Consider the following 21,469-nt stretch of genomic DNA (forward strand, 5'->3'; position numbering starts at 1 on the left):
CAACACATGCCCTTTGACCTTGGGAGACATTCACCTGTTTTATGCACATCCTGCATACAAATCCAGCATTTAGCCACCCCCCAAAAAAGTATATCTTGTATTGATTTAACTCTTTCACTGCCAGTTTAGTTTTTCCTTGCAAATCCGAATAATGCTACCAAAAGTCTTGGGAATTTGAAAAGAACATAGTATAAATTGGGCTACACGGGCAATTATTTTTCACAACTGATTCTGTGAGGGGAAAATTTGTACACAACTGCATCACAGAAAGAGGGGTGGGGGCAAATGCTGACAGCTTTTACAGGGAAAAACTACACCCCTAAAAAATCGGAAATTGCCCCATTCCATCATCATTTAACAAAGTTGACCTTACAGGCAGTGTAAAAAAAGGGGCTAAGAAAATGGTGCCTTGATATGTCGACACAAAACAACAAACAAAAAAAGGGAAACATGTCCGTCCCTGTTATCCCCAATTTCTTTTGTGAAAGGTAAGGCCACTTAACCAAAAAGATGAGGTTCACCCTATAGAAAGATAATCTCTCACTGCAATCTCTTGGGAGTGCAATCATGGTAGCGCGCTCAGATTTAAATCCAGTGGAAAAAGTTCCACTTAAGTCTCTGGGAAGCACGTCCATACATGTTTCTTGGGGTCCTGTCATGAAAAAGGGGGCTTAATAGTATTGAAAGGGCAGATATTCGGTTCGTGATGAGGTTCCAAGATCATTAACAGGAATGTTCAGTTGGGGGGGGGGTTGCACACTTGACTTTATCTTTTCTGGTTAGCGTTTATACTAATGAAGGATGTTTTTTTTTGTCCTGTCTCCCCAAAACACACAAGTAAATATTACAAAAACCTTAACAAAAGCAGCAGTTGTTATATATATATTTTTTAATTCATGCATGTGAACCTTCACCTCTATTTCCATTCTATTCCATTCAACCTTTGCGTCATCATCCGCATGCAAAGAAAACTTTCTGCCACTTTTTTTTGTTGTCCTTTTTTTGTCAAGTGTGTAGCAGCAAAAAACTGTGATATGTTCATGGATGTCCTTGTGGAGGCACTAGTTAACATACGGATCACACTTTTTTTCCCCCCTTACACTTTACCGCTAAAAATAAGAGTTGCAAGGAGGATTGGATTGGAAAATGGTTCTAAAAAAAGGAGCTAGCTGATTGGACAAACTTGAAGATGGAAAATATTGGGGGAGGAGAAACGCCAGTTTAATATATATGTACTTTTCCAATTATCATATTTATGTGTACGATCTCCTCCATTTACGTGACATTAAACTGCTAAGAACTTTGACTAAATGTGAATTGGTTCAACCATGAAGCCAAAAAAATGGCTGCTGCTTTTTGAAAACAGCAAGATAAGAATAAAAATAAAAAATAGATTTTTCTATTTTTTTCTCCCCCATTATTAAATGTATTATTTCATTTTTTTATGTAAAGATTTGAATACCTCCTATCTAAAAGCACTTTCTGTTTATCATTAAGTCAGTCCCAATAGCTAAAGTTGATATCAAACCTTCCATATTATCTCTGCACGCTAGTTAGAACTCAATCCTGTGCAAATCAATGTTTGAACTCTTCTATGAAAACCTGAATGCTTTGTGAACAATGCTACATTTTTTTATCTGCTTGATAAAATAGTACATTTAAAAAAAAAAAAGACATTGAACTAGCCTTGTAACAGGTCAGAAGTGGACTGCTTGAGTGATTTTAGAGATCAGTGAAGAATGCCCGTCGCAATATTCCAAAATGTTCGTCAGATCTGCCATTTTCGAAGGTTGGGGGGTGTACACTGAGGCATCTTGTACTTATGTCCAGTCAGCAAGTCCACTTGGTGCTCAAATCACCGTCCGTATTTGTCAAAAACACACAATAACATCCCCTCCTTCCCCCCCAAAATCCCACGACACCCCACAGAATTCTGCTATGCTCAAATTCAAGGTTGTGAGTCTGTACCCCAAGTGTCCAAAATCCATGCATCAGACAAGGTCCTGGTACTGTGAAAGATGAGAATGAAGTCTCCAAGGCCTTATCTTTTCAATGCCTCCCTCTCAGGCCATGACGAACTCGGATTTTAAGTCGGCCTTGACTTCGGGTTTCCATACGGAGTCGTCAAAGTCCAGATCCAAGGAGCCTTCGCTGGATACGCTGCTGTTACTGTTGCTGCGGCCTGCTTTGCGGTTGGGTAGCCAGTGGTAGGGGCCACGCTGGTCTCGGCGGGCCTTCCGGCGCAGTCGCTTTTGCTGCATTAGTAGTTGTAGGCGCTCCACTTTGCAGCGAGTGGCACGGTTCTCCGTCTGACGGACTCGGTCGCCTGGTTTGGGAGATTAGAAGATAAAGTTAGATTGGAAAATGTGACCAAAGTTAAAGTCAGATTGGAATATGTGACCAAATTCAGATTGGAAAATGTGACCAAAGTCAGAACTGAAGCAATACATATTTAGTACATAAAAAGGAAACCAAAGAAGAAGCAAACCAAACATTTTCAGTCATAAAAGTATGCATTTATGTATTAAATGAAGGATTCCGAGCTATGTGTTCATTTACAAACCAATTCAGAAGTATTTTGAAAAGTACAGAAACTGAATCTAGATGTTGACATATCTCATTTTGACACCCAGTCACGTGCACGTGGCTTTTAGCAAATACCTCAGTATTAATAATATGATATATACACATACAAGTATGCTGTATGTACAAGACTCAAGAATAAAGGCAACAGAATCCCAATCTATTGACCAGCTCCATTAGTATCTGTCTGGGAATGAAATAATGAAATAACGGGCTCTCATGTCAATAAAGAAAAGCGTTGCGGTTCAATGCCTCGCTGTAGCGCCGGTCCGGCATTGCAAATTTGCCCATATAAACACACACACACACACGGGGGTGAAACAGTGCATGCACACTCACGCGCACACAGCAACAGCCGCAGTAGCTTTTAACGTGGATCGATGGCAAATTAAAAAGACCTATTGATTAAACCTTAGCTCTAGTGCAGCCATCCATCTCAGGCGGAGGACAACGCTATTGGCTTTCAATAGAAAATGCAAGCGAATGGAAATTGTACGCCATGAGAGAGAGAGCGAGAGCGAGATTAGGTTTTTCTTCAGTTTTTTTCCATTCCTTTATAACTTCCTACTTTAAGATCATTGACCCACAGTCCTACCGCTTGCATCCTAATACCTCCTTCTGTATTTCTACTCTGTGACCTTATTTCGTCTTCCTAGGGATGTGTTTAGCTATGTGTAAAAAAGGGTACTAGAGGAGAGGGTTAAGGAATTCTTCACCCTGAGGCATAATGGGTTAGGAGAGTGGAGTCTGCTGGTGACAGTTTTCACAATCAATCTTGCTTTTCTTTGCCAAGCCTCACCATAAAGATTTGTGGACCCCAAGTGGGCTTCATACTTAGCTTCATACCCTAGCTGATATAATACAAGTCACTATGGATAGGAAATTGGCTGCCATTGGATGCCAATGATCAGCGTTTTCTTCCCTTTGCAAGATTACTGACTACACATCACAGCAAGGCTTTTTCCATCCTTCTTATGTCTCGAAATAAAGCAGCACGTTTGATACTACTTTCTAAAAAAGCACTGACTGAAACAACACAGTATAAACGGCAGTTTGATGGTGCAGTAAGAGGTCGACAGCCTTTAGCTTGGCAAGTGTTTTGGGAATGTGCTTTGGATAGCCACCAAAAACTAGTCTATGTACGCCTTTGCGTGCAGGCATGTGTGTGTGTAAGACCATTCATCAGCGTCACTACCGGAGCCCTGGGCGGCTAGGGCCGGACACAGCTGGCCACAGGGATCTCCAGTCTATGTTTATGACAGTAGGGGCTATTATTAGGGCTGGCTAGGAGGGATAGAACCATACACGCATGCATGCAAGCAAGCTGGCAGGCCTTAGAGCCTGACTGTAGAGCGTTGACGTGAATACAATAACCTTGGAGGAACCAGAGAGAAGTAGCGAGGAAAAAAGGGAGAGACAAACAATTCCATTTCATCCTTTTATGCTTTGACGGTACAGCCCTGTGGTAGCCACAAGAATCTCAGAAAAAAGGAGGAGAATCTATGAATAATTGATGTGTCAGCCCAACCTAGCAATAAGACCAAAGGGTGAGATGGAGAGAAGGGCAGGAGGAAGAGTAGGATAAAAAGAGACAGGAGAAAAATATGGTATTTTCTCATATAAAATGTTGCAAAGATTGGTCATTTGCAGGCATGGAAGAAGCGGTTTACTTTGATATGGTTTTGAAATGCTGGATGTTATGGCACTTTGTAGTTATGGCAATTTCTATGCTTGGAGTCTGTTGGTTAGTCAACAGGTGATCAAAAATGGAAGGCTGGATGTATTATTTTGTTGTTGTATGATTGTCAATGGAGCCAATTTGTTAGAATGGGATGCCAAGTATGGTGGAAATGCAAAGCAGCTTAGGGTTCTTTACTGTTGTAGACAAAATTGAACAGTTTTTAGTGGACTAAAGCCTTTTAATGTACTGAATTGGTTGATAAGAAAGCTGCATTCAGTTAGAATTCAAAGAGGATTAAGGGTTATCATGTCATTGTAAGTTCTGTCTAACATGCAGGACTGGTATTCGACTTTTGTGGACAAGGACAGATATTGAATAATAATTGAAATCATGAAAAGTTTGAATAGAAGCACGAATTATTCACAGATTTCATCAACTAATATAGTCAAAAACAAGGACTTCCAAGTTTCTTTTGGATTGTTGAATGACTTTAACTTGTCATTCTGAAACATTGACTCTAACCACCTGGGGAAAAAAACATGTCTTATACATCAGTACAAAACAGGAAACCAGCCAATCAGACGCCACCCATCAAAAAACGGGTAGGGTTTAAAATGAGCGTTGTGACAGCATGTGAAAGGCTTCTGACAGCCCAGCAGGGACACGCTCTTCAATGACTTTTCGACTTAATTTGCATTCTCCCCTCTTTTCTCCTTGTCGAAAATGAAAGGGCACCTGATGTGCTTGACTGGCTTTCCGCTCAATAGAGCGACGCTGTAACGCGTCACCGGTCGCTGAGCTTGTTTTGCACGTGTGTACAGCGTCTTAGCAGCGGATAACGGGTGCAACGCAATCGGTTCAAGCTAGTCGGGAGCTTAAAAATGCAGAAAGGCCGAGATCTCAGATTCTTGCTCACCCGCCCTTCTCATTTAGCTCATTCAGGACGCTAACGTGACCTGACAAATCTAAAGGAGACAAGCGGGGGTGAAGAGATCCGGAAAAGGGGGGGTGGCAGTAGCTTTCAGAGGTCCATTCTGTACGCCTGTGTTGAACTAAGGCAGCTGCAGTGGGAGAAGGGCTAAAAGGCAGCCCTATAATCCCAAAACCCTCCCTTCCTCTACTTCACAATGGCTCAGCCTGGTGCCCTGTACGTAGGCCCTGTCTCTGGCCCCAACACAATAGCTTTGGCTGGCCAGGGGGGGCTCCATGGACTCAGGTCCACCCCCCCTAGTAATGGAATTTATCAAACAATCAGCCTGCCAGGCCGTGAGTTCGCCCGAGTTGCAAAATCTTCAAACTCAGCAACTCCTTTCACCAGAGTAGTGAAACCAAGCTTTTAGCCAGGCATTTGAGGCCAGGCGTGTCAAGTTTTTTTATTTATTTACGCTCGTCTTGTCCTTCTCGTACATGAACTTGCAGTTGAAAAGGGTAAAGGCTCTCTGGAGAGAACCCAGCTATGTGACATTTTCAAGAGGCCCGTCTCAAGTATAAGTGCATACACACATACTGAGGCGGATGACGGACCTGACTGGTTAGTAGTCCTGCGGCTGAATAGAAGCAGGCCTCTGTGAAGTGGAGTTAAGCCGCAGTGTTAAATCCAGTAAGTCTTCTGTCAGGTGTCTGCAGATAAGGTTGCTCGGGTACACTGTGTCAATGGCACCCTTAGAACAGGATGCAAGTGATCACAAAGAGACCAGACTTCATTGTCTCAGTGAGCTACACCGAGTTTGGCTCAGTTGGTTCTCTATTCAAATCCTTTCCCAGAAGTTTAGTTGAAGCAAGGGACTGTAGAGTCCAAACAGGGCACAAGACAAGCTTTTCTTTCACCCATTCTTTTTTTTTTCTTCCCTCTACTGAAAACTATGGTCAAACCGTGGGCAGTTGGCTGACTGACGAACAGAATTTAACACCTGAATGATGAATGAGGGGCTTAGTGTTGTAGTTTTAACAACCCCCAAGTGCTTAAGTTCAGAATAAATCTATTTAAAGGCCAAATGAACACAGAGAATGTACAGTGTTGATGCACAAGACAGGCATGGAAAACGAAGCAGGGAAAGATGAAGAGGAGGGGAAGACTGACAGATGGATTTTACAGGCGAGGCTGTTTTTGGACGGCAAATGGGAAGAGTGGGGGGCGGGGGGTGCAATAGCGTAGGCTGTCGAGTGCAGATGTAGACACAGGACAAGGGAGTAGAGTGGGAGTAACAGGGGTGGAGGCAGTGAGGAAAAGGTCTTCCCTAAGTTAGGAAAATAAGCATATGTTGTTCCAACTGTTCACAAGAAACTTGTGAGGGCACCAAGTGGGATACAGAAGGTTGCTGGACTAAAATTGTACATTCCAAGTCAGTCTAGGATTGAAAGTCTATTCAATGGACCTCAAGACTGAACCCAGTGGACTGCTTTACCAAACTCCATTTTCCCCATTAGAAAAGGAGACCACATCAAGACAATGCATTTTTCTCTAAGCTTAACCTTGTAAAACAGACTCACTCTGTTATCTGAGGTGGACATCTGTCTGACACTCCAAATCTAGTGTCTAAGGCTGGAAAGTCATCTTAACAACAGCTCCTGTACCAGCCCTAGCCTTGGGCATGGGCAGTCCAGCGTTATTCTGGCTCAACTAGTTCTTACTTGTACACACCTCTGTAATCTTAAAGCAGTCCAAGCCTAATCTACTCCAAACATAGATTTGCCCAGGGTGATGCTCATAAACAAAGCAAATTGCTTTGTGACAGGTTGAACCCTGACTGAACAACTCTGGAGAAGATTGCAAATGCATTTTGTTCTGTTTTGCTCTATTAGAACACAAGCTATAATATTTTTTTAGTTTAAAAGGCAAAAATATTAGTCTGATCAAGAGAAGGAATTGTAAAGCGTTTCAAAGTGACAGCAGGGATATCTGTGTCAATGATGGTTTCAAATGGATGTGCAAGGAATTAATGTGTCTGTTTGTGTGTATGTGATTCCATGCCATGTTTTCATTACTCACCAGGGGGCTTGCACATGCGGATCTGACTCTGGCACTGCACCAGTGGATGAAGGGTTGGTGGAGTGCTGCTGGAGTTGCCAGCAGGCACAGAGGTAGCTTTGGCAGAGAGTCCAGTTGTGCCAACCACTGGTGGTGAGGGAGGCGGAGACGGGGATGGCGAATTAGGCGTGCCGCATTGGGTTTGGTAGCGGAGCTGGGTAAGGGACGGTGGCATGCCCTGGTAGTGGCGTGTGGCACTCAGAAGATCGTTGAGAATCTGAAGAATGGTACCTATGTCTCGTCTGGGGCGCCCATTGCTGTCCTGGCAGTTAGGGTGTAAAGTGCCTGTGGAGTTAAGGATCAGGGTATTATAGCACATCTATGCAGATAGCACCATCATACAATGGAGGGGAGGAGCGTGTGGATATTGATTGTTAAATACGTTAATAAATCTTACCGGAAAATGTCCCTGAAAAAACTCCAGGGGCGTGGTTAACAAAGCTCTCGATGATGGCACCGGGTTTACGGGAGCGTGCTGACGAACTGCTTCCACTACTGTGGCTGTTGGTGCTGCAACTAGCCTAGAAAAAAATAAAGTCATGTCATTCTAAGGTGATATTTAAGATTTGTTTTAAAATTGTGCAGTTGTATTATGATTTAAGCTTACCTCAGGGCACAAAACAGGGGCTACAGGGCTGGCCTGGGCCATGTTATGGGTTGCTTGGCCTGAAGAAGAAGGCTGGTGGTAGTGGTGGTGGTCCCGCAGGTGATGGGGAGTAGTCCGGAACAGATTTCCAGGGACGTGCGACGTGCGTGGTGAACGAACAGGATGTGGAGGAGTGGCCGGGCTGCAGTGAGGAATCGATGAAGGGGATTGATGGTACATCGGGGGCAGAGATTGGTGGTGTGTAGATGGGAGAGGAAAGGTTGTGGTGCTGGTGGAAGTGGGAGTGGATGTAGAAGGGCCTTGCTGAGGCAAATGGGGACTGTGCGGATGATTAGGGTGATGGGAGTGCGGTTGAGGGACACAAGGCTGCCCTGTTGGCTGTCCCATTGTGGCATCGGAATTGCTTCGGGTGATCAGGTGCCTGTGCTGGAGCTGAGGACCGCCAGACTGCTGTGCTGCCAGTTGTAGCTGGACAAACATCATGTGATCACCCACACGTAGTGCCAGTGTGAGAGGGGAGCGTCCAGATAGGAAGTCGCTGACCTGTAAATGGAGAGTAGATTTAATTTTGTATACATACACTGTGAGACAGTTTTCTTCAGTGGTATGTTTACAATTGGTCAAGAGCTAGCAACCCCTCCTCATTACCCCGCTACTGTGAATGACTAACCAAATTCAAAGCAAGTCTGCCAAATTTGTAATAAGTGTATCGTCGTTCTTTGCCCCTTTTTCAAAGTTTACTTCAGTATTTAGCAACAAACTGACAGATGAATATACACTCAGCGGGATAGGCAAAAGAGAAGTGTTGCAGTCAAAAAACGGAGAAGCTCCCCAGCGTGTTGACTTCCTCTTCTGTCAATGAACAGTAGACAGCCGTTGAAGCACAAACAACAGAGCTTTGAGCTCCCGCTCTCATGGACACACAGACGCTCTACAGTAGACCAATCCTGCAATCAATCACCATTCTGTAACACTGAGCTATTTACATCTGTTGGATGAGGCCAACTGTTTGAAAACACACAAACAGAACCCACTCACACTGCCCTTGGGTTCGTTCTTAGTCAGCAGTGTCATTCAGCGCAAGGACAAAAGACATCCTTCTCTCTGGCTTATGGCCTGAAAAAATAGGTCCAGCGTCCAGGAAATACACCCCGCCTACTTCAAGCGTAAAGAATGGACAATTGTCTGAGTTGGATCTAGAACGGGATGCCCAAGTTTGGAGCACTCACTACAGCGACAGAGACTAAAATGGGTGTGTATGTGTGGAAAAAGGGCTGTTGATTGACCCATAATGGCCTGAATGGACACATAGGAATTCCACACAGACACAGCAGACTTGTCACAACTTGGCTGGAGAACTGGCATTAAACAACAAGAGTTTTGTTGTCTTGGACTTTGCGTTCATGTGACTTTGCTATATCTTTTTGCCACTTACGACTAAAACCATATGTGCATGTGACTGTATTTTAGTGCTAAAGTCACTCAAAGGGCAAAAAGCTTCCCTAGTGTCTGCAATCCTTATAAGTGACAAAGAATTTGTTGGTAGGGGATGAAGGAGAATGTTTTTCTTTACAGAGGAAATAGGAAGGCGGATGAGAATGGAGAGACATGAGTAGAGTAGACTATGAAAAGCAAACCAAGCCTAAATTTCTCTCTCCTAGGACAATGCTCTGCTTAAAATGGCATCAATGCACAGTGTGGGTTTAAGTTGGCAAACATTGAAATGCTAATTCCTTGTCTTTTGAAAACGATCTCATCTAAAACAATGCCTTGTTGCCATGAGTAAGTGCCCATATTTGCAAAAACATATTTTGATTAGGCATGACAAGCAAAGTCAATAAATGCTGTCAACTCTCCTACGATTCTGGTGTTTATGGTTACCTATTGAAAAAGGTTTATAAATCAAGAGCAAAGATTAGAGCAAGATTGAAGAATGTGCCTAGAATGTTGGCCATTGGTTAAACCTGTGAATCAGCAGGGCCCGCCTTCAATCACTCCCTTTTTAGGGCTGCTTATTTCATTGTCTATCAACCGTCACCAGCCTCTAATGTGACCTTTTCGCATTGGTATTGACATGCAATGAAAAATATGGAGAAAAAAATGCATTATCTCGCAGTAAAATCCAGATTAAATAAAATAGCACAGCATACAAGGGATTCTTTTGGATAAGCAGAAATTCAACATTTTGGGAGCGTAAACACAGTCTATCGGGGTCTTGTTGTTACAGTCCACACCCACCATGACTACACTGTTGTGGTAAGATGACAAACCCAGCAGGCCCGAGGCTGGGTGTGAAAAAGCAGGATTGGGCGGTGCATGTAGAATAGCCTTTGAAAGGGCAGGATAGAGAAGGCACAAATTCGAGGGAAGGTACATTCCCAGGGGGTGAAAGTGGGTGGGTGTGGTGCTCTGGGGAATTTGACTGGCAGCTGTCAAGAGAACGGAGTATTGCTGGACCAAAACACAGCCAATTGCACACGCCCTGGGGGGGTCTACCTGTCAAAGCTGGTGTTTGGTTAGAGGAAGATTGGAAGAAGGGGTGGGAACCTTTTGAGAAGTTTCTTACTTTGTATCATCATGATGAGTTCCACCCTGGTGTGGACTGACCTGTTTGTACAGGACTTACAGGAAGATTTATATAATAAAACTCTCAATGTAGAAAGATGTGTAAAAAAAAAGTCAGTGTATGACAATCATTTGTTGTGCGCAAGTAGCTGTTAAGGATATTTTTTCACTGAAACTGAGCCACAATCTGCAGGTGATTTTGATCATTTTTATCATGATATTTAAGAATATGTGCAATATACTGAGCTCACAACCATAATTCATGGTTGATTTTTTTTTTTTTAAATCACCTCCAAATATATTTAACCTCCTACTGTGAAGTATTTATGGCGTCATTGACCCATGAAGACATTTTTTTTGCCTCTCACACTTTTTTTTCCTCCAAAGTGAAAATATTTGCAAACAACCACCGTCTGACTCATAGAAGGGTCTCCAGTCACACATTCCTGCACTACCGCAGCCTTTTTAGACAAAACAATTCAACAGCCAAAAATCAGCAAATGTACATATACATAACAGAGGACATTTCAATGACTAATATTAATAAAACATGAACAGAGCATTAACTAAGAAACCTTTAGGTGTGCTATTCCGATCGAGACCAGACAAGCAGAGTAGCCTGGTATGGAAAATCTTGAGGACAAAGGGCAGTTTGGTGTGCATTTTTCTTTTTTGGGGTATGTTTTGGAGGGTCTAAGCCAAGTGTAACACCTGAAATGTGTTTCCTGAGGGGTATAAGGGGCGGATGATGATAAAGCACAGTGTGCTTGCTGGCGGGAGCAATCTTGTAGCAACAAACCTCTTCCAGACGGACAGAGACTCTAAGAGGGAAACAAGGGGAGCGTGTCTTTTAAATGTGTGTGTAGTGAGGTGATGAGGTGTGTGTATATGTGTGTATGAGGGGTGGGGGGGTATACTGTCAAGCTGGCTAGTGAATGATTCCCAGAGGTCTCAGCTATAGCAGCTCAGCTCCAGTCCAAACATGCCTGTCTGCTCTCAGGAGCTCAGCCAGAGAGAGCCAACGTGGCTGGCTACCATTGACGTCAGGACAAACAGCAGATAGGGCTTTCTGGAACATCACAGGCAAACAAAAGAGGGGCTTCTAGGCATGTCTGAAACCCTCCTCCGCCTTCTCCTCCCTCCTCCTACTAATACTGCTCTTCTCTACAACCTTTATTTCCCCCCACTGGTGCTCCTTGCAGCATACTTGAATTCCAAAGCTTTACAAAAGCAACTTCTGTAGTGGTTTGTTATGAGAGACTCAGAATGAAACGGGCGGAGGGGCCTCACTTGAAGCTAGTTTTACATTGTTTCTTTTCACATGCAGCAATTGGATGGCACACAAAAAAAGCAAGAACTAGGTTTCTTTCTGCTGAAGAAGACACACGCGTGATTGGACTGGGATAAGCTGCTGTTGATGAAGAAGAAGAAGAACCTGATTTTCCCTCTAGAGTGCTGTTGGATTCAGGTGTTGGTATTTTGTTTGGTGGGAGGCTGAGGTTGCTATGCAGGAATGGGGGAAGAGCGTGATAAGGGGCAGTGAGAGGAGGAGGAGGAGGAGGGGTTGAAAAAAAAAAGATGGCAGGAGAAAGGGGATGGTGGATGCGGGCGGTGGGGTCAGGGTGTCAGGGAGTATTGGTAATGGTGGTGGTGGTGGTGGTGGCAGTAGTGGTGGGTGATGAAATATTCAGTGAGGATGTGCCTCTGGCTCCTTCCCTTTTTTTTCTTTCGACATCTCTGGCTGACAGTTTTATTTATTGGGGTCCCTGTGGTTCAAGGAACTCATTTGCAGTCGTTCTTCCTTTGCACACTAAGCGAAGTACGGCAGCAGAGATAAGGAACGAGGAGGTGGGGGGAAGGGGAGGGGAGGAAGACAGAGGGAGCTGGCAGCACCTAGCTGACATTCATGAACATCTGAGCAGCTTTGTGTTGGAGAAAAGAGGATAGAAGCTCAAGAGGGCGGAGAGTGGGACAGGCTGTCTTCCGCAGCAGTATTCTGGTTTCGACGAAGCCGCTCACCTGTCGAAGCCATTCTTATTAACCCGCCTATCGACTGAGAGGGTTTGATCGCCCCGGGATGCTATTGACAGCTTTCTAGCACTTATGTACAAGCTAAAGATGCAACAAGGCGCTTTCAAAAAGAAGAAAGAACAAAAGGGAAAAAATAAAATCAATGACTAGCATCATGCCCTAAATCCTAACAGCAACCGGGGGCTCTTTACAAACCCCATTAAGAAAACTGGTATGAGTATTACTGCCTTGATGTGAAACAGGGATGGCCAGGAAATAACATTCAGAACGATTAAATTACCGTATTTTCACGACTATAAGGCGTACTTAAAAGTCTTACAATTTCTCCAAAATAGACAGTGCGCCTTATATATGGAAAAAACAAAAAACAAAAAACCACTACTGTCGGATATTAAAAAAACACCAACGCCTGAACTGAAAGAATACTGTTAAATATGCAGATGCCATCTTAGTTTACATCATCTTCCATCATATAGCTCCTCCTCCACTGCAAGATTTTATACAAAAAAATCAAAAAAAATCAACAATGGCTGGCTCTAGAGGTGACTGTGTAGTGAGTGCTTCATACCTGGAAGTCAATCGCAATTACCATATTTTCACGACTATAAGGCGCACTTAAAAGTCTTACATTTTCTACAAAATAGACAGTGCGCCTTATAATACAGTGCGCCTTATAATACAGTGCGCCTTATATATGGAAAAAATGACATTCATTGAGGGTGCGCCTTATAATGCGGTGCGCCTTATAGTCGTGAAAATATGGTAGGTTCCCACTAAAGTCACTCCTTGTGGTCTCAGCTCAAGTCAAGCAGAAACTGGAGCAGCCTCAATATGAAAAAAATGGCTCTTATTGGTTGTCATAGTATGATGGAAGAAGGCTACGTTTACATGACAACAACACACTGAAAAGTTCATGAAACTAAGACAATTGTCAAAATATTTACATGGGCCTGGAAAAAAACACTGATATACTCATGCACATCCATTCTGAAGACATTTTCTAATCTAATTCCAAAGTAAACCCAAAGAAAAACCTCACAAGTAACTTTTCATTCGATTCCTATGACAAAGCAATCTAATTGACTTCATTAGACTTTTTAAGGCCCACCATATGTATATTTTTCCTTTCTGTGTCTACCCACCGTATGCCCCACTGGTCACTATGTCTGCTACTTGAATCACAAAAGCCCAGTTGTCACCATGGGAATAGAAAAACAATGACAGTCACGACTCTTGAAAATTAAGAAATTGTTCTCTTAGGCACACACACACACACGGGACCAGATGAACTAGAATTGCGTCCCAGTTCGAATGAATAGACACCCCTGCAAATAAATGCACCTTCACAACCCCCACCACCCTTCACTCCTTTATCCTGCTGTGCATTAATGCACCACAAAAAGGATTACACAGGTGCAAAAAAGGCTGTGTGATCGTCTTATTAACGCCATTTCCAAGGCCGCTATTTACATCTGTTGCAGTTCAGAAGCGGCCTCCTATTATGATAGCATTGTCTTTCATCTCTATTTGAATTCGCACATTTAGTTAACAAAAAGAGAATTTACCATTCTTACAGAATATAACAGATGACAAAAGCTTTTATTTTAAATGATGGCAGTGAGCAGATGTTATTGACCAATACAGGGAGTCATTCATTGTCTAAATCCAATTATAATGATTTCCATTGGTATCAATAGAGCTGATTAACTAGCATTAAAATGGAAGGTGCATGACTGGGACGAAAAACATAATAACCACTTGAAAAAAGACACTAAAGTCCTATATTCTATAAGGAGAAACTATAATTTTATTCCTGTTTTGGAGTTTTAAGACCATCTTCACTCCTCCAACTCCTCATACAAGGCAAAGCAGAAAGCAGGCAAGTTGACGGTGACACTTAAAGATGATTTTCAGATCATGCTAGTTTGCAACACTCTGCACAAAGACGCCAAAGTCAATGTGCCAGTTATGTGGAGGAGGAAGTGCGTTAAAAAAATGAGGAAAGTGCATGAGGAAAGCAAGTGTGTACATAGGGAGGAGGAGGTCAACTATGTAACAACGTCCTCTCTGGGGAAGTTGACGATGGCAAAACATGGCCTCCACACAAAGCAATCTGTTAGCGTTCAAGGGGAAATTTGTCAATTCGCATCGCAAGCTGAGGTCAAGCCATTGATTGGGGGGCGGGGGGGAAGATGGTGAGGTCTGCCAATGGACGCGTGGAGATCAAATTCTATCATGTGTGTGGCAAGCTCAACTCTATACATCGTCTTGACGCCTTGGAGGATTGGTTAGTTGGTCAGATTGGGGCGCTTTAAGACAGGAACAAAGAAATGGTTGCATATGGGGGGGAAGGGAATGGTGATGTCTGCCCGGTTGGATTTTATTCCAACATCAATGTGCATCCATGAGCAAATAGTCCCCTGTGTGCTGAGAAGGAGGGGATATATAATCCTTTTCTTTCTGTCAAATGCCAAGATCAATAGCTGGAGAGAGGATGTGGATGCAAATGAATGCCCTAAAATTGTGGTTATGCCACTTTCAGCATCCATTTTTATTTTTCCTAAGAGAGACGACTTCTCAGTCTCTGTACAGGAGAAGGAATCCTCTTAAAAACATCTTTAAAAACTGTGCTTCTCTTTGGGGTTGGATATGTACGATCTATACATTAAACTGTATAAGGTTGATGAGGCTTTGAAGGGCTGTCAGTAAGCAAAGGGCTTAATGCCACTTATATGTCATGCCGAGAGTCTCTAGTGAGGTGGCAGGAGCAGGAATTAAAGGCGACCAAGGATTGTCCTTGTCATCGCGGTCAAACTGAGGCAGAGAGTGCTTTTAATTTATAGCTGCTTTGGAGAGCCCCAATTCATTTCAATAACAGTTGCGCTCAATTTCCATTCTTTATTATCTCGCCTCCTTCAAGTTATGGATCTTGAGTTGATAAATACCGGTACCAAATGTCTCTGCTCAAATATACAAGTAATGGTTATTTAGTAACCTGCAAATCGGGAAGGTTTATAAGGATAGTATCCGAGTTTACCTGACTCCCCCAAATACACGCTTACAATTTCCTCTAGGCTATTTTCAGTCGTATGATCGTATCAGTTATCGTGTCAGACAGTTTTAAAAGCTAAGTGCATTGATTGATTTTTGATAGCCCAAGCATTAAAGAGGAAAAAGGGAGGTGGGGTCAAATGAGAGAAAGCTTTGGTGTTTCTATTTACCAATCAAATCTCTCCACGATCTATATCGTCCCGTTCCACTTCATGAATTATAAATCAGAATCAATTTCTGTGGCTAAAACCACACCAAAGCAGCCAAATGCCTTTATTGTAATCTTTTTTTTCACAGCAACAAAGCTGACTTCATTGATAAAGACACCATTTTGCAATCAGGATGAGCACAATAACAGCATAGCTAAAGAAATTCCATGGAAAAATCACACATGGATGACTGGTAATGTGTCAAAAAAGGAAATCCTGAGAAAAAAGACAATATTCTCACTAGTAGACGCATCAGCGGACAATAAAGATGCAAAAATGAAGTGCTCATAGGCAGCCAACTACTGCTGTAAAGTGCAAACTTGCATCCGCTGACACACACCTACTCATATGAAGTCATCAACTTCTTCAGTGCTAAGGCTTCGCACGCTTACCATAGCCAACAAAGTCCACACCAGGGAGGAAAAATGAAGCCAAAATGAACTCTGATGTCACCAGACAAGCATTATGCAATAGACACAATACTTCAAGCTAATGTACTATTGCCTTAATGTTAAAATAGGACTTAACTATTGAGCATAATCATCAGTTTCAAAATCAACGCTGAGGATACATGCGTGCAACGTGCTATTTACGCAAAAGGAAGTCGATGAGCGTGCTTCTTACGTCACACCGTCGTCGGAGTGCGTTAAGTCTCGCTTGGTTGTCGCCATTAATCAACGAGGTTGACTCATGCTCTGATCTAGTCAAAAAGACATGTATGTGTTTTTTGTAGAATCTGATGGCGTTGTTTCGCTTAAGGCGCGGCATGTCTAGGCCCACTGCCCCACAACTGGCTTTCAGGAAGCCGTCATTTATCTTACAATCCGGCATGCAAGTTTATGAGTGGATACGGCTCCAGCACACTTCCTGGAAACTTGCCCGCGCATGTGACGGTTACATGAAAGCATCAGCACTGAGGTAGAAAGGTTGGCATTTCCCCATGTAAACCGCAGATGTTACTAGGATACAGTAGGGCTTCGCTTCTTTTATTTTTTTTATCTTCCAGGCTTTGGTTGTGCTTGTTTAAGAGGTTGAGATTAAGACAAGTGAAAGAGGCTTGTGCTTTAGTAGCTCATCCGCTTTCTACTGCATTGCTGGAATGACATTGCTGCCCTACTCACAAATACAAGGCAGTAGTCAAAAGATTCTTTTAAACTGGCCATCTGTAGGCTGATATATTTGAAGCTGATAGTTTTGTTGAGGAGATATAGTGATTAAAATTACAAATGAACAAATAGTATGTGGTGGAGTACTACCTGTACTTTTTGTGCAATGTGTGTTGCAGTAAATTGGACTTGACAACTAAGTTAGCATTGGTTAATGCATATTATGGGGATTTTTTTGTTTACTATGGACCTGTAGTACGATTACAAATGGCACATTTGAATATTTTGTGCAGCAGTTGAACAAAATGTATCCAGGACATGCTGAGTAACTGATTGTTAGTGCCCTTGAAGCGTGTGGATTGCAATTGTCAGACATTGACTGTTGTTAGGTTATAGTGCATTCTAATTTACCTTAAGATTTGATTTGAACATTCTAGTATTAAGGCAGTGTCTCATTTAAAAATCGTAATTCCAACACATTGGAAACTCAAGACAAACAACATTAAAATCTCATGCCGTTCCTTTTAAAATAAATAAACTATCCAACACACCAAAGCCTAAGAAGCAATCAACTCTTAATAAGCAGACTTCTCTTCTTACCTGAGTTTCGGTTAAGCTCTCTAAAGCTTGCATTACTGACTGCTCGGGTCTTGACGCTTGAGACTGTGAGAGAAACAAGAAAAATATCATATTTAGACAGAGAAAAAAAAGAAAAATCAATGACACGTGCTCCAACAATAGACTGATAAGAAAAAATGGCCTCACCATTAATCCAGCTTCGACGGTCGGGACGAGTGTTAACTTGCTCCCATCGGTTACGCCGAGATCTTGAAGTTTTCCTGAACTTAGTCTCCTGCAAGATTCAAAGAGGAACAAGATAATTAGACTGTGCTGACTGTTTCTTTCTTCTCAAACACACACACGCAAACAGCCATCAGCCGCGGGGGCGCCCTAACTTCAAAACTAGTTTAGAAATGGAGCAAAGGGTGAAGGGGAAGTATTGATTACCCTGTTGTATTTCAATTTCAAGTACCACAAGGCTCTGACTATTGCTCGCCATGGATAGTTGGGGTTAGATTGTGTATTACACTAAGAAGCACCATTTTTTTTCAAGGTACTAAAATATATACTGTATTACAGGGGAGTCTATACAGAGTAGACAGGAACTTTAACAAAAAAAAGTGCTTGATGATCAATGTAATAACTTAAAACTTTGCTTTCCTGCACATGTAATGTATGCAATGCACGTGACTGACTATGACGCTAGTGAAGGGCAGCTAAGAAAAGCTGGCGTGACCCAAATTTCACCCCCACCAGCGAACAAAAGACCCGTGGCACTGCCTCGCGAGCTAGTCTGCAGTTACAAAAGGTAGGAGGGGATTTAAAAGAAGAAGAAAAAAAATATATATATATATATATATATATAGTGGGGGCAGGCAGGTTTAAAAGGTTGATGTAATTACAATGAGAGGTTGAGTAAGGTCTGAAAAAAAAACAATACATACTGTGTGCATTTTAAGCCACCACCAACCCAAACCCCCACACCCGCCCCCCGGTTTACTTTTTGCATTTGTTAAACCCTTCTTAACCTGGCCTTCATCCATTCATTTACTCACTCACTAATGCTTCAGCATTATAGTTTTCGCTCCACTTAAAATGAGAACAGCCACTAGACTAGAGCCACCATCACCAGGGAGTACCCACCCTTCAGAGCTATTCCGATGGAAACCCAGAAATCTTGACATAAAAAACTGCAATAAACTCTACTTGACATGCAATGGTATTGAGAGGATGTATCACATATAGAACTACTGTATATAAAAACGATTGGATGCTTATATGAGGCACAATGCGAACATTATTAATTCATTCTGGCCTCCCTGTTTAGAAGGTGGGAGGGATTAATCAATGCACTGTCCTATCAATACCCTCCCAGTGACCGACGCGTCCCCTGTGTATAATTGCGACACCACTGCCATAACGTTGGTTACACCTGCATAAACTATCATTATCTTTAATTTCAGTATACTACATTTAGATAGGTGGTAAAATGACTGCTCGGCATTATATTGAGAGCTACTCTTGAATACCTAATGCCATCTTGCAAGCAGGGGAATGAACGCATTTAACTGGAATACCTTTAAGAATATTATGAGAAGGAGAGAAAAATTATTTTTGACATTTTTTTATGTTCAGTGTTAGTGCAGTTCTGTAGTGTGGTATATGTGGATTTATTAGAATTTGACAATGTTCAAGGAATCTGTATAATGTTCTATGTATAAAAAAATCATCTTGAAGTGGTTTACCATAAGTAAAATTTTAAATTGCTTGACAGTGCCAGCAAAGCAAGAATGAAATGCATGTTCAGAAGGAATATAACCATTATAAGAGGGTTTTAGTTTCAGTTTCTTAAAAGCAATGCAATGATCAAATGCATGTATATGCATGTTAAGTTATCCAATCTAATTAAATGTGATTTTATTTTGAATTCCATGAAAGGTCCGCGATTCATAGGTTTCTCACCACTGCAGGAGGAATATTATAGTACGAGTCTACATACTAATGGGGAAAAAAACAACTTCCACACACTATATGATGGATTTATCCTCCTGACAAAGCATGTATAAATAGTGAAATGTTGACTCACGTTTCTTTATGCAGCAAGGCGAGCCTCTCTTTCGGTACTTTAAGTCTCTGCGACAGCCTCCTCTTCAGCCCGTCCACGGTCTCCTCCTGGGGCAACGAAAGCTCGAAGCGGGTGCCGGTGGTGGAGTGGATGTGCAGGTTCATGGAGGGCTCGGCTGGGACGGCCTCGCAGGACGATGAAGCCCCGCGGCTGGTGCAGCTCCGGGCACTGGGATGCTGGTCCATCCGATAACCTGTGGGTCGCGTGGCGGTGGATGGAAGATGAGCGACGGAGACGGACTTGACGTAGACGGACGTGGAAGGAAGATGCCGATCCGTGGCTAGAGCGTCCCTGCAGCTAAAATGCTACATGGATGGGCGAACACCGATGAAGGGAAGCCTCGTCCACGCCGAACAAAAGTCCGTATATTCCACTGGGTGCTCAAATAGGGCTGTGAACCCGTGAACCAGAAGCGACAATGAACGGCGTCGCGCACACAAAAAGTATCCCAAGGATGCAGCGTCGGCTGAAAAAGCCACACCCCCTGCTAAACGGACCAATGGCGAGAGTGCACAGCCGGGAGCGGCCAATAGGAGAGCGAGGTGTACACCCACGTGGAGGGAGAGCTAGTTAAAAGCCATTCATAATAAATGACAGCTCACAAGGAGCGAATGTTGCGCAAAAATAGGCTCTGATTTTAACACATTTGGTACATAATACGCCTGCATGAGCTAGTTAACTGTAGGCTTTATAGCATTAAGATAGAGTTAAATATTCCTATGCATAATCATGATGAGTCTAGTAATCTGTTGAAATGATAATACTGTTTATTAAATATAATCAAACACTAGCTATGATTGTGGGGTTCCAATTAGGCACATAACTGTAATATTTATAGAGAATTAATCATTGTGTGTGTCAATGTTAAGCAAAGTTAGGCTTATTTTCAAGTTAAAAGATCTCGGTCGCCCTCCAGTGGTAATTTACGAGAAGTTCACTACCAACACCAGCAGGTGACTCATTGTTTCACAATAGCAAATTAATTTGTACAAATTTGAACACTACTCACATTTCCCAAATGAGGGAAAAATATGTATCTTATTGATTTTTATACATTTCAAATAAAAAATGATGTGATGCGATGTACTATGTAGTCTTTTGTTTTTGACCATTAACTAACCACTAACTAAATAAAGACGGCCACGTTATTTTGTGTCAATTAACACCAGGTGCCTACTAATGAGATTTTTGTTTTACAGTACACATAATAGCCTGACATTCTCCACTCGATCGATGCTTAAGTTAATAACGTACAACGCAATTTACATGGCACTCCCTTGACAACATGCATTATTATTGATTCTTAGCTACAAAAATCAATACAACAAACCACTGGCGTCAGTACGCTTTTTCGGGAATTTTCAGTGTAGACAAAAAAAAATGCTTAAAAATGAAATAAAAGTGCATCGTACTCACCGATAACCGTGGCGTAAACTGCAAAGTTTCGCGTGGAAGTAGAATTTCCAATTTGTTCCCCCAGCTTTGGCATGTAAAGTAGAAACCAAAGAGAATGGCAACGAATTAAAAAAAAAATGAAAAGAAATATCCACAAGGTGGTTTATAGCTTCCGCTTGTTGTTTCTTTTTTAGCGATCCGGTGAGTTGTGACTCTGTTCGCCTCAAGAAAGTCTGAGAGTCGGTGAGCCGCCTCTTAAAGAGCCTCTTCTCGGATGTGATGTCAATAACGAGCTCGTTTTTTTTCTTTTCTTAAGATCGTCTTGTTCCCGGAAGGCACCGGAGCTGCTTTTTAAAACGCTGAAGAAATGTGCAAAGGTGATGACGTAATGTCCAACAAGATCACAGTTACTTTGCGTCAAACCCGCACAGACATTAAAAAAGGACTTTAAAGAGCTACAGTTGCGTTTCAGGACAATCTTAACAGCAAAAGAACAACAAAAACGTGCTGGTCGTGCAAGTGGGACG

At 42.5% G+C, this 21,469-nt stretch overlaps 1 protein-coding gene and 1 long non-coding RNA gene across 2 annotated transcripts in view; one reads left to right on the top strand and one right to left on the bottom strand.

Moving 5' to 3' along the window:
- LOC144196315 (uncharacterized) overlaps positions 1-21,469 on the top strand; it is a 106,485-nt gene that overhangs the window by 53,650 nt on the left and 31,366 nt on the right. The window lies entirely within an intron of this gene.
- Positions 1,705-21,430, bottom strand: midn (midnolin). Its single transcript, XM_077716329.1, has 8 exons — positions 20,964-21,430; positions 19,509-19,740; positions 17,627-17,714; positions 17,462-17,524; positions 7,900-8,442; positions 7,690-7,813; positions 7,254-7,577; positions 1,705-2,326 (listed from the first exon to the last, which is right to left on the bottom strand). The coding sequence occupies exons 1-8, from the start codon at positions 21,034-21,036 to the stop codon at positions 2,064-2,066; spliced, it is 1,710 nt and encodes a 569-aa protein (XP_077572455.1). The 5' UTR covers positions 21,037-21,430; the 3' UTR covers positions 1,705-2,063.

Source organism: Stigmatopora nigra, chromosome 5, assembly GCF_051989575.1.
Source record: "Stigmatopora nigra isolate UIUO_SnigA chromosome 5, RoL_Snig_1.1, whole genome shotgun sequence".
NCBI lineage: Eukaryota > Metazoa > Chordata > Actinopteri > Syngnathiformes > Syngnathidae > Stigmatopora > Stigmatopora nigra.

Coding starts and splice junctions, on each gene's coding strand:
- midn (XM_077716329.1), bottom strand. CDS start 21,036: ATGCCAAAGCTGGGGGAACAAATTGGAAATTCTACTTCCACGCGAAAC. Junction 17,525..17,626: donor CCGTCGAAGCTGGATTAATG/GTGAGGCCATTT, acceptor TTTCTCTCACAG/TCTCAAGCGTCAAGACCCGA. Junction 2,327..7,253: donor CCGCATGTGCAAGCCCCCTG/GTGAGTAATGAA, acceptor CTCCCAAACCAG/GCGACCGAGTCCGTCAGACG.